At 43.4% G+C, this 13,804-nt stretch overlaps 1 protein-coding gene across 1 annotated transcript; it reads left to right on the top strand.

Moving 5' to 3' along the window:
• Window positions 1–8,404: 8,404 nt before the first annotated feature.
• On the top strand, window positions 8,405–12,325 carry CLDN2 (claudin 2). Its single transcript, XM_069613829.1, has one exon. It carries the CDS (start codon window positions 8,542–8,544, stop codon window positions 9,235–9,237), a length of 696 nt encoding a protein of 231 aa, XP_069469930.1. The 5' UTR covers window positions 8,405–8,541; the 3' UTR covers window positions 9,238–12,325.
• The last annotated feature ends 1,479 nt before the right edge of the window (window positions 12,326–13,804 follow it).

Raw genomic sequence — 13,804 nt, 5'->3', positions numbered from 1 at the left:
GCTGGGAATGCAAGAGAGGCAAAGAGCAGTCTGGGAACCTATTCTTGCTGGGTTGAGTAAAGGGGCTTGGAATGCAAGAGGAGACGAGGGAATGCTGGGAGAGTGCTGGGGTAAGATAGTTCTGTCCCCCAAAACAATTGAGGGTTAACCTCTCCATTCACAAAGCCAGACCTACGGCTTTCCCATTGATTTGTTATCGTAGATGTGTCCTTAAAGGGAATTCCCAGTGGATCAGCTTCATAATATCTGCCAGATTGCTGCATTCCTAGTTTGCTTTGTAGCCTTATTTGTGATGTGATTTCTGTGATCATCAACTCTCATGCATGGTCCAGAAACCTGCCAGGTTCCATTTGCATACCTTGTGTTTGGATTACAAGCGGCTGCATAATTCATGCAATGCATTATATATTTTTGCATAAGATGAATTCAAACGTAATATCCACCTCACTCGCAACCCATCCAACAGCTTTGTAAAACCTCATGGATGCAATGACACCCAGGGTGCACAAGTGTTATTTTGTAAGCCAGAAAGGATGTTAAAAGTCATACATTGTGGGACGCACTGTCCACCATTCTCCGTCCTGAGAACAGTACAAAGAGAATATGTGTAATGCCCGGACCAAATGGGGCCCTTGAAGATAGGGGGGGTTATAGATAATTAAATGTATAAATAAATGTTCAATGAAGGCCAGCACACAAAAGTAGTTTTAAAAGCATGTTTATTGATGGTGTCTGTGCTTATGTTTACCAATGGACTTACTAGACGCAACAAGTTCCTCACCACGGGGGACACATGGAACTTGGAGAGACAATAGACAGGTCTCACCTGTCAGTGAGCAGGGACGTGGACTGGACTTACAAGAGGAGAACCATTGAAAAATGATAGTTGGAGTAGGTAGTTGCAGAGGATAGACATAAAAAATGCAGAAGGAAAAGACAACAGACAGAAAGGGGCAGAAGCAGATCAACGCTGTCTGGGGGGGGGTGGCATCCTCGAGTGCCCCCCAAGTTCTCCTGAACATGCTGCGACGGGCTGCGTCTGTCAGCTGCAGCCCAGTGTGAAGATAAGCCCTCGGCTGCATGCGTGGTGCGGTCTGGGGGAAGACAAATGCCTGCATCCGGGGCCGGGTGTGCACCATTGTGATCATGACCTAGGAAGCTAGTGGATTTTAACCGCCCATGTGGTCACTGGGGCTCCCAAAGCCTTACCAATGAACCGGGCTGCCAGAGCCAAAGCCACAGCCAAGATACCCGTGGCAGCCACCCACGGCAGAGCTTTGCAAACATGACAGGACGGACAGCGGCCAAAAAGGTACTGTGTTTTGGGTGACATGACCTGGGATATGACTAAAGAGGGGTCGTTTTAGTTTAGAGCAGACTGCAGATGCTAAGTGGTTCAAGGGTATTAAGCAGGCTAGGTGTTGTTGTGAGGTGGGAGGTTCAGGGAGAAAGGATGGTGCCCACAGGGTGCGTGCATACAAACTTTCTTTAAGTTAATACATTGATGGGTTTGTGCAATGAGTAGCTATTACTCTGATGAATGCATTATTAAACACTGAAGGGGAAAACTGAATTGTAGCAAGGGGCTGGTATGAAGAAGGAGGATGTGTTTGCATGCTTAAAAAATGTAACAAGGTTTTATATATAAACCCACAAGGGTAACAAAACTCCCCCTCTGATGTACTGTGCCTTATTTAAGATCTGGAACTCAGTAGTGTGGCCCATCTCATGAATTTACATATTTTATTTGCAGGTTGCTCAGCGCCCCACCAGAGCAGCTGGTCTGGGATGATGGGGTGGTGTCAGTGTGATTCGTTACTGGCCCGGGTATTTTTAATACTGTGCTCACCCGAGAAGAAAAAAACAGGGGCTTCATATGACCTACCAAACAACCATCTTAATTGCAGATATCCCAAATTAGAATTGTGACAAGAGCTAATATACAATAGAATAGAAATTCTACATTTTTCTAGGTCATTGTGAACCTTTGCTGGATGAACGGAGGAATCGTCAGGATACTGGCCCATTCTACTGCTAGTAAAAGCTGTGTCATTTTAGAATTATATAACAGAGGAAGTGTGCTCCAATTTCTAAATTGTCAGTTGTGGATTGGGGCTCTAATCCCGGGTTCTCTCTTGAATTGATTGTGTGAGTCTGGGCAGATCCTTTTAACGAACTATGCCTCTATTCTCCTGAAAAGTTTGGAAGGACTAGGAATCGGGTAAACCACAATGTTAGGAGCTCATGGAAATTGGCATTTTAACTGGCATTTAAAAATCGAATTGTATAATTTGCCACTTAGCCCTGCTGTAGGCTCTCCTAGATGCAACAAAGGTTGTTCCTGGTGGACACATACATTTTACTTATTCAATTGATTCAAACCTTTGAATACAGCTAAAACACTAAAGACTGGGTATGCAAAAGCAAAGAGTGATTTATTTTTCTCACAAATGATTTCATAGTTCACATTCTAAGTTGTAGTTCATATATTTGTGGTTTACACTAGGACAACGATTTTTTCCACCATTAGTCATTTTGATTAACCCTCATATTGTGTAAAAAAATATATAAAGACTAGTGTTAGTGCCCCAGTATATCCCAGTGTAGAAAAGGGAAGGTGAGAAAAGCAACAAGGTGTGAGCAATAAGTGATAGCAGCAAAGCAGCCATGAATGTAAAAAACAGGGTCAACGCTAACAACAAGAAGAGAAATTGAGGCACCTGTATTGCTGATGTGCTTCAAAAAGGTGTTTCGGCGAAGCAAGTATATTCGCCTTCCGCAGGACCTGGTAATGTAAAAAGAAGAAGGGGGATTAAAAACCAATAATTTAGGAAGACCAGTTCAAACAGAAAATACATTTGAAATAGCGTGCAGGGCTGCTATTATATAAACCAGCGGGCAAAAAAGGACATACCAGATATCAGTTATAGGTCAAAAGTTCAAATCAAAAGGTTCGAATTACAATTGGTTCGAATCAAAAGGACCGAAAACAAAAGGTTCGAAAAAAATTGTTTTTCTTTGGTTTTTTTTGCAGGCCCCCCACCCAACCCCTGTTTTTGTGGTAAAAACCACTTTTTTTACCTACACGGAAACCCAAAAAAATATATATATAATAAAAAAAAAAATTCGAAACTTTGGTTTTCGATCCTATTGACTCTCACCTTTTGCATTCAAACCTTTTGTAATCAATCCTTTAACTGGACTCCCCAGATATCTAAGTGTCAAAAATAATGTGGGAATGTTAGCAGGCCCTGAAAGAATGACAGCATATGCTTTTGTGAATAAAAAATAGCATACTTTATGTTTCACAGTATATTTCATACAGTGGCCGAGAACACATACCTTTTATGATGAGATTTTACAAATAAAGGTAAAATCCTTCTCAGGATGGGCTTGCTCTGATCACAGCTGTGCTGCATACTGCGCCAGCGGTAATGAAATAACAGAAAAATAAATATGGCATAAAGCAGGAGCTGGGAATTGCTCAGCGAACAGAAAGAACTATGGCATATCTTAAAATGCTCAATGACTTACCGAAAAGAAGGGACTGAAATGTGTTGCATTGAAGGCAGATCAGGCAAGGGAAAGTGCTCGACGGCATCTCTTAATGAAAAGGTCAAGAGTACCGTCAGGTGTGTCAAGACACGTGGCTCTGTGCGTTACAAGTATAAACATTTGACATCATCAATGTGGTGACACTGATTCAAAGGTAAAAAAAAAAGGTCACTGTACCAAGTATAATGTGTTGTAATTAATGATAGCACTAGTGCGGCAATTACAAGAAAGTGCTTATTAAAATCATTAAAATAATGATTATCCAAAGCGATCAATTTGATTTTTCATGCAGTCACAGTGGAGGCACAGGTCTGTTACTATTGTACTTCTGCTTCGACTGGTCATGACAGAAAGAGCTAGTGTCATGACCAGACACATTTCCTTAAGATTTCAGATGTGCTGAATAGTTTCAAAATGTAGGTGTGATTCGTTACAGCACTGAAAGGGTAGTGTGAGAAACCTGAAGGTGTCTCCCTAGCTAGTCCCAGTGGATCTGTCATCCAGGTGGCCAGGACATGCCCATCACTATTGGATCCAATTCCTGGGGGTGGACCAGTGAGGGAGGATCACCTGGATGGGGCTCCTCAGGAAGTGGGACACTGATGGGTGAGACGCGGTATACCCCTTCCTTCAATACCTCTTTGCAATCCTACCACATAGGACATTCGACAACACTATGCCCCCCTTTCCTAACACGAACACCTTCGCACAATGGACTAGCATCAGAGTCATTTACCTGACATGTCCCACGACAAGGGTCAGGCAAATTCAGGCAATTGACGAGAATTACGCACTCCTGACGGCCCTTTCCCTACCCCACAGGGATAAAAGGTGGAGCAAGAGAGCACACTACAAGCAAGGCAAACCGCACAACCAGACAGCTATCCAGATCCGGCAGTTCAAGTGGAGCAGAAAGATGGCAAATATCGGGAGGCTGACGAGGAGGGACACGACCTTTCCCTTTTTTCGACAAAACCCTGCGAATCCTCAGCTGAAATAAACTTAAGACCGAGGACAATAGCCCAAGTGTGCTGCAACAGATGTCAACGGCATACGGAGCGTATCGACGCCGATAAGCCAGAGCAAGGGAGACGCCTGCTTCCGTGATACCGGCTTTGACTCCAATAAAGAGGAACGCCAGGTGGTTCATCACAGCCGGTGAGTCGAGGGGAGAGCCAATAAGACCCGGGCTGTGGTGAACTAAAGTTAGTGAAAGAAGTTCAAAAGAACTGGAACATTGTGAAGGGGAGGAAAGCTGCAAAAGGGGACCGGTACCATGTGGGTGCTGCTCTGGGAAACCCTGGCCAATCCCCTTCTGAGTGAAACTACAGATACCAGAAAGCCGTAGGAGAGCCGCCAAGATAGGTCCAAGTGGTCAAACAGGAAGTCAAGCAAAATCCCTGTACAGTCAAAGGCCTTTGACCTAAGAACTATAATGGAAGTAACGGTATAAGTGAATGTGAAGTTGGCAAGAGTGAACCCGGAAGAGGGATGCTGATGAGAAGGGTGCAAGTCTAATGTCCCAAAAAACAGTGAGTTGACAAGAGTGTACCTGGCCGGGGTATGTACATTGGAACTGTTTAAGAAGACATTAAGAGTTGTGAAGGAAGGAAAAGCATAGTTAACCCAGTGAAGGAAGGCTGTAAATTAAGAGGGGAATGCGCCCGGAAGAGGTGGGCCTAGGGGTGAAGAACCCTCACCCTAAGTGAAACTAGGAAACAAACTTTCAGTTTGTTAAAGGAACTTTTGTTTTGTTATTTGCACACATCAGGCCCTCGAAGGCAAGAGACTTTCAAGGGAAACAAGACTTGGCTATGCTATTGATGCTCCGGATAAACTGGAACAGAACTGTCCTTCTGCTGAGGAACCTGGAGTGTGTGCTGTGCTCCAAGATCCTAACTTATCCTGTGCTTAAAATGTGGGGAAGGGAGACCCAAGCTACCCCATCCTGACATATTGTTTGTGAACACTTCTTTCTTTTATTGAAAACCATCCCACACCCCTTTTTGTATTAGTTGTAAGGTTTGGCAATAGGTTTCTTGGTATAGGCCCTTTTAATTATTTATTTGACTAGGTGTGCCTTATTTTTATTTGATGGTCGACGCTTGTTCCCATCTTAGATTTATGTTTAGTTTTGGTGTTTTTCCACCCTGCAATCATTGTTCAATAATCTCCCTTGAACTTTGATCACTTGTGTCTGCCTTTACTGTTGCCACCATGAGTTCCTAACATAAGTCAGATGTAGTCAGATAATAAATCTAGCAGTAATTTAGGACAATGGTCATGCACCTCGCTCATTACTGCTTGTTACACAAAGTAATTACAGAACCCAGTACCAAAAGGCCTTGTTCACTGAGTATAGCTTTCGTAATATAAACTGCTCATGGAGACCTTGAGTATGTGACCTCATCCGATAGAGCATTCGCTCTATACTGATATTACCCTTGACAGTGTGAAGTACCCACCATCTGAGATCATTCAGTGAGTGTCTCAAGGAAAGGAAATGTTGAACCAGAGGGGCAGTTCTGACTTTACGCCTGATTTGTAATGTGTTCACAGATTCTCAAATTCACTGATCTTTTTGCTTGGCCCACATATCTGAGATGAAAGGGACACTCAGTGCAAAAAATGACTGTTGCATCTTGCAGTTAGTAAGATCCTGTAAATTCCCATGACCTGTCTCTTCTGAAAGGAGAGGGTCTTCTCTGTGAATCTACAGAGAGAACATGTGCCACATGTATAATGGCAATAAGTAGGAGAAGATTCCACAGTGTATTTTTTGCACTGACACCAGTCTTTATATATTTGTTTAACCAAAATGATGGTTAAAGAAAGGATTCATGTTGGAAAAAATTGGTGTCCCAGCATGAACTACAAATATATTAATTAAACGTATTCGAACTATGAAATAATTAGTGAGTGAAATGAAGCACTGTTTGCTTTGCATACCCAGTCTTGAGTGTTTGGGATTTATTCAAATGTTTGAATCCATTGCGCAAGTAACGTGTATCTGTCCACCAGGAACAACCTTAGTTGCATCTACTATGAACTGCACAGTTCCTGAGTGAGTAGCGGAACCCCTCTTTTGTGTATCTATCTGCGGTAGGTTCTCTATCATCAAGGGCCGGCCAGGAAGCACCCAAAGTGCTTGAAACGATGCAAAAGATTAGAGCCACTCCAGCATGTGGCTATCAAATAGTCTGTTGGCAAATCCCAGCGATGGCTGAATCATTTTCTTAAGTGGTGGGGGATGGGAATACAGTCTTCCTGATTTCAGAGCGCTCTTCCCATCCTGTCCACTGTCAACAATTATTTTAATAACCTGTAAAGTGGAAACACTGCCAATGTGGAACTTTGCCAAGATGCAATCCAGTACAAAATGTTAAGATGTGAAAGCAAATGCATGGGCATCGTAATAAGATGAAGGAACACACCAAGATGAAAGTAATGTACATCAAAAGTGTAACAACAACAGTTTAGTCGTGAGGAACTAACGATTAATTATTGTGTGACCTTCACACCACTAATCTCTTGGGGCCACTCCTATGTGCTGGCAAGATAGCTCAGTGGGTTAAGCGCTTGCTGCTGCGATCTGTGTGTAATTTGCAGGTTGAAATCCCGGCAAGGTTTGTCTCAGCCGTTCACCTTTCCCGAAGTTGATCAAATGAGTACCAATTTCGATTGGGTAATAATTATGGTATTTAAAAATGTTCTACGTAATAGCGCTTAGGATAAAAGCGTTTTACAAATGAAAAGTTGTAATTATTAGTTCCCTTAATGAGTGAGTCACCAATGCAAGGGAAGTGTTCATGAGGGAATCCCAGTTGGTGGAGTCTACTTATTACTCTACAAGGCTCCTAAAAGGATAACAATAAAGGTGCTAAGAGAAAAGCAACACTTGCCGGAAGGCCTGGCCCATGTTTGTCACATGTCTACACATATTGCGATCGTGGGTTCTACTTAAGTAACATACATCTTTCTTGCTAATCTCTTCGGATCAAATTGGAACAGCGCTGCTTTTTAAACATCTGCCACATTGTAAGTTTGGGATTTTCTGTTTCGCCCTATAATGCCTTTCATGTGTGTGGTTCATGTACAATGTAGTTATTAGCTAGGTAAATGACTCAATGAATCTAATCACTTTCATCTTTCTGTAATATATTTCAAAAGGAAACTGATTTTGGAGGGACGGCTGGAATAAAAAAAAAACTGTTGCTCTAACTCCGGTCATTTTGTTTTGCCTTTTCTTTTTTCATGGTGAGGCAAATGGTTGACGTCACTTCCACTATTTGCACTGCCGCTGGATCAGGGACAGGTATTTTGGTCGCGCTGTTGGAACAGCTGGAGACTCTCCCGCTATTTGCAAATGTCATATCCCAGTTGCGGAAGAGCAACGTTCAAGCCATTCCGTTCTACAAAAAAAACGGAATGTCTTGAAGCAATTTGCTTTTGGACAATCAGATGAGAAGTAGAGAAAACGAATTCGGGGATCCTTGCTAAAAATATCCTTACCACAGCATGCATCAGGATTCCTTCTGTCTAAAGGTAATACTCATAGGACCGTTGACTACGAGAGTTTTTCTTGCGGGAACCAAGTAAGGGCTATTTCTCTCCTCCACTTTTCCTTTTTCCCTTTTACCTAATTCACTGGAAGCTGTGAGTCTGTGTTGTTTTGCCTATTTTGCAAAGAGCTTCTTTTTTTTGGTTTATGTTTCTAAAGATAATGGGGATCAAAGATCTCTCTGCAACTAATCTAGTCAATATTTAACTTTGCACGGGTGTTTTTCCTCTGGATAAGCTCGCCCTCATTACAAAGCTCTGAATATAAGCACAGGGACATATTCAGGCAAGGCGGAAAAGACATTTTCTTCTGGGAATTAAGCAGTTGAAGGAGGTAAGATTGGAGTCAATCAAGAGGGCACGAGCAAAGAGGAGGCACTGAAAGAGCACTGAAGAGCTCGGAGTAGCGGGGCAGAGGATATCAAGATGGCGTCTGTTGGCCTTCAGCTCATGGGGTACATTTTAGGAATGCTGGGGATGTTGGGCACCATCATAGCCACACTCTTACCCAACTGGAAGAACAGTTCTTACATTGGCACCAGCATCGTGACCGCCGTAGGATTCACCAAAGGGCTTTGGATGGAATGTGCTATTATGAGCACGGGCATCACCCAGTGTGACATTTACAACTCCATGCTCGCCCTCCCTGCCGACATCCAAGCCGCTCAAGCGCTGATGATAACGTCCTCCGTAGTATCTATCCTGGCTTGCATCATCTCTGTGTGTGGAATGAAGTGCACCATCTTCTCCCAGGATTCTCCGGGAAAGGACAAGATTGCAGTCTTCGGAGGAGTTCTCTTCATACTTGGCGGTCTGCTCGGCATCATCCCTATTGCCTGGAATCTCCACGTCATTTTGCAAGACTTCTTCAATCCAACCATTCCAGACCCGATGAAGTTTGAAATCGGAGAAGCTCTGTATTTGGGTATCGTCTCGGCTTTGCTCTCCGTCATTGGAGGCTCCATGCTCTGTGCTTCTTGTCCGCCCAAGGAGCCCCGGAAAACATACTACAGCCGTTATCAAGCCAAAAGCCTGGTCAGCAAGAGCCTTCAGCCTGGCATCAGCCAGTCACAGAAGTCCAAGAGTGATTTTAATGGGTACAGCCAGACTGGCTACGTATAAGAGAATGCGATTCAAGAAGGACAACCAGACTTACTTTGAGAGGAGACAGTGGAAAACACTGGTAGCCTTGATGCTGTGCTTTCTTAACTGTCTTTCCATGGGATTTACAAGTGCCATAAGGCAGAGGTAGGAGTCACTTCTGGATGTGTTGTGCTTTGTTTCTGCTTACGACCTTCCCAGTGAGCATGCTCTCTGAACGCCTTAGAGAGCTACATGCAGCTGTGTTTGTCACAGCATGTCCTTGCAGGATTAAGTTGGCATTCCAATTAACTTCTGCAAGAAACCTACCTTTGCTCTGAGCCGGATTCACTAGAGGACATTTTGTTACAGAAGAGTTGAAGGAGCTTGATGCTGGCTGGACCTGACTCTGGCGGCCTGGCACGAAATGGAGACATGGCCCGACTTCAAAAAGAAAAACTGAAACCTGACTTTGCAAACGGATAACTTGCGAACAGCAAACCATAAACAATATCCTGGTTGCAGTGCAGGCAATGAACAGTTCAGTGGGCGGCTGCCAGAGGCGGGCATCTGAACTTATATGACTAAATGTTGCAGCTGAGTGACTGCCTTCACTCTACATTGGTGCTTGCCAAACCCCCAACTGAGGGCCATGTGAATCAATAATGGCCAAACGTGAGCGGCTCAAGTGCTTGCCTTATACATTACATGTTATGATCAGAACACATAGATGCAAATAAGATTATTGATCAGTATTTGCTAATCCCCCTGCCACATTATGCTCGTTAGCCACATGCCTGTGGTTCAAAGGCGACGGAACGTGTGTTGTTCAATGTGCTGTTTGTATTTTGATCTGTGTCACCCCCTTTTCATACTTAGGTTGGCTGCCTGGACCTCCGTGATCTAGGTGGAAGTATCATATGTATTACAACACAAGTATTGTGCGTCAGGCAGCAGCTGTATGCGAGTGAATCCCAAGGGAGAACCCTGCCAGCATTTACATTACACCCGTTTATTTCAGTGCTTACAATAGATACGGATGTCATGTTAGTGCCAGGATCAGAAACAAAGACATATGGACTCCCGAAGGTCAAAAACTCCAAAAATGTCCACAATAAAAAAAAAATCTAAAACCCTGCACAATTTTAAATTGTGCTTTACATGTACCGAAATTCACATTTTTCAGTGACGTTGCAATCCCACCATCAATTGTAAACAGCGTTGTCGGTAGAATGCTGTTGTTTCCCCACTTTCCAGCAGTTTCCCCACATATTCCAGCAATGGAGTTTATTATATAAGTATATGCATTCGAGAATACGTCATGGAGGCTGTTTTGTGGGGAAGAACAGTTTTACTCGTGTACTCGTTTGCTGGTACATACGTGTGCATCATCAGCCTGGCAGAGATGCTCTGGCATGTAGGCAGAATAATTGTGTCATGCCATTGCGAGGGCCCTCCTATGGAAAACACTGCTAGTGTGGAAGTGGTGTGCTTTTTTTAGAAACCATATTTTTGTAATAGTTTTAAGCGGTGTTTACATCTTTTCTTCAAGAAATGATTGCTTTCTTTTTGCCAACATGTGTAGATGCTTGTGCTTTTTGCTCAGGGCATGCCCCTCCATTTGGACAGTCTCTTGCGCAGCGCTTCATGTTACTGCTAGAATCATGCGAAGTTTTCAGAGTGTACAATCGACTTGGACAGGTCTTAATGTTTTCTGAAAAACTCTGAAGTACCAATTTCACACTGCCGCTACAACTAGAAATAGGCTTCTGGCTGCAACCCACCTTTACCTTCTCTGCTCGTACTCTGCCTTTAAATCTAGCAGGCAGGAGACAAGGCTGGTCTGTCCTCCAGAGTTTTCAAAGCATATGTTTTGAAACTGCAAATATAGGGTTACATGTGCTTATAACAAAACATTTTATGAAGAATGCACTTAAAACTAAACTTTTTTAGGGGGATGTCCCCGTAAACCCCCATTTCCCACCCCTAAAAACCCACCCCAACTGTTTCCCCACAAGATGTAACCCTTTACCCCACCCCTAAGTGCACTCTTCATAAAATGGTTCATTATAAAAGATTCGATACATGTAACTTCATAACATTTTCTTTATAAAGACTGCAAACTATATGTAAATATGTATACACACAGTACACGCAGACATAGATATATGTGTTGGTGTTTTATATATATATATATATATATAAATTAGGCAACTTGGTACAGCATATACACATGTTGATCTCTGTGCTTCCACATAGACCTATGCCTATCACCACAGTCCATGAATTCCTCCACAACCAACTCAAAATCACATTACAAAGTGCAGAGAAATGTGTGGTGATCTTACCATCTGACACAGAATCGGAGGGAAATTCAACCCAGGGATTGCAAAGAGGGTCTGCGGTTGGATTTAGGAGGCGGCCCAGATCAATAGATGGAGATAAATGCTAGCTCAAGCACCAATCTGTTGCTTTTTAAGTGTAGGAATTAGGTGGAAAGAAGACATTCCTTGTGGACAAAGCTAATGGGTTAATGGGTGCGACTGAGACTCTGCTTTCCTAGTTTTCTGTTTGTAACCATGGATGAAAAAACGGGGTTGGAATGCTATAATTGCCTGTAATGATGACCTAGGCTGTGAGACATTTGTTGTGGCATTATAGTGGAACAAGAGCCTTCATTGCAGATTTGACAGAGCCGATAACAGTTTTGTGCACACTGATTACCAGGGGTGTTTCTAGGTGTGGAAAAGATCTGGGGCTACGCTAATTTTGGGACTTTTGGGACTGGGGGCTAGCTAGCCTTTTTGGTTGTAACCCCTAAGCTTTTATCCGGGGCTACAACCAAAATACCAGGGGCTATAGCCCACTTCGCCCCCCTAGCAATGCCTCTGCTGATTCCAAAATTGGCGATTGGCTATGCATGTGTGTAAGATATCAATCTACATCTGCAATCTGCAAGGCAGTTGTTGTGAAGATATTTTATTTAACTAATGCATGTTGTTCCCTACAGGCTACTGTCGGGAGACACTTTTTTATTTCAAGGGAAAGCTATGGGTGCTGTACAATGTTGCGTTCCCTATTATTGATAAGTGTGTACTAGAATTAGACATGTGATTGACCTTTTTCACATTGTGACTGTAAACAATAAAACATTGTATTTATTCTTCATTGTGCAAAGTATTTATTTATTTATAGTGAAAAAAAGAAAGCTTTCTGTTCTAGCTCTGATACACACCTCCCTGGTATCTACAACTTGAATTGTTCCACAAACTGCATTTTGGTGACACCTTAGTATTAGGTAGAGCCTACACTACCATTTATAGCGGTACTAGCCAGCTGACACCCTCACACATCCAGAGTTCCTCTAACAGACTCCTGCAAGGGGAGGAGACTCCCTCGGGAATAGCATGGCACTGCCACTCAGGCTTCTTCTCTAGCGTGGCACTGCCACTCAGGCTTTTTCTAATAGATTCTCCTTGCGATCTGCACCCCTTGTACGCAGACCACAGATGTGCCACATGCTCACCGAGACCATTGGCAAGGGAGTCCATAATGAGGACCTCTGGGCGCGTGCAGAGAACCCTCCTTTCATGTCTGCCATGCAGTGAATCTGCATGGCAGAGATGAAAGGTAGGCACATCCCTTTCTGTCTATTGCCCCCACTCCTGGGAAGATCCCATGGCAACACAGCACGCACCCCACCCCCGCCCCTCGGAAACCCCTTTGTGAGGCTAAACATGGCTGTCTGCAGAATTGCCATGATTGTCTAACATGCAGGATTTGAGAGTGGCATGTCCCTTGCCCACAGGCCAACAACAACATAACAAATGGACGGGAACATTTACACCCAATATTTTGATATTTTGTAGCACATTGTCCAACCATATCTTATAAGACGTCACAGCTATGAGAGACAGTTTGGATGTTGCGCCCTTAAAACTATTCACTACTTTAACCTTTGATGCTGTTGCAGAAAACTGTTATTTCACCCCAGCAGGAAATACATTGATGTTCGTATCAGAAATAATCTCTGATCCTTTGTAACATGTCACATACCATCCAGAGGTAAGGAAATCCAACATGAGAAATCCTGCCCATCTGAAAAATCATGTCACAGGATGGAGGACACCCATCATATGTCATGCATCTTGGCAAACAGCCATAATTCGTCCTTTGGCATGATAATTATAACAAGTCATATAACATGTCAATAAGAACTTAAGTGCTAGGGGCTATATTCTTCGGACTCCAGTTTCTAGAAACTGTATCCATCAGGATTCAAATGCGGGCGAATATGAACATTGAAATACTCATACCAGAACCAGCTGTGGCTCATCCATAATGGGCACTGGGACACTGGCCCACCACCCATTCTGGACAAGCAAAGCCAACCCAATGTGAACACTGAACGCTCACTCAACTGCTTGCTGCAGTAGAGGGAGTGCTCCTGGGCTTGCTTTAACTGTGAAACAGAAACATGGGTTTCGTTTGACTGTTTGGGTTCCCAGCATGCATGCCCAATGGGCCATGCAAGTTTGGAGGCACATTGCATGCCCAGCCTTGCCTTTATGGATGCATACTTTGGGACTGCCTATCTGAATGTAGGTAG

Source organism: Ambystoma mexicanum, chromosome 5p (assembly GCF_040938575.1).
Source record: "Ambystoma mexicanum isolate Mex_15411 chromosome 5p, UKY_AmexF1_1, whole genome shotgun sequence".
Taxonomy (NCBI): Eukaryota; Metazoa; Chordata; class Amphibia; order Caudata; family Ambystomatidae; genus Ambystoma; species Ambystoma mexicanum.
This window is presented reverse-complemented; position numbering and strand designations above follow the sequence as displayed.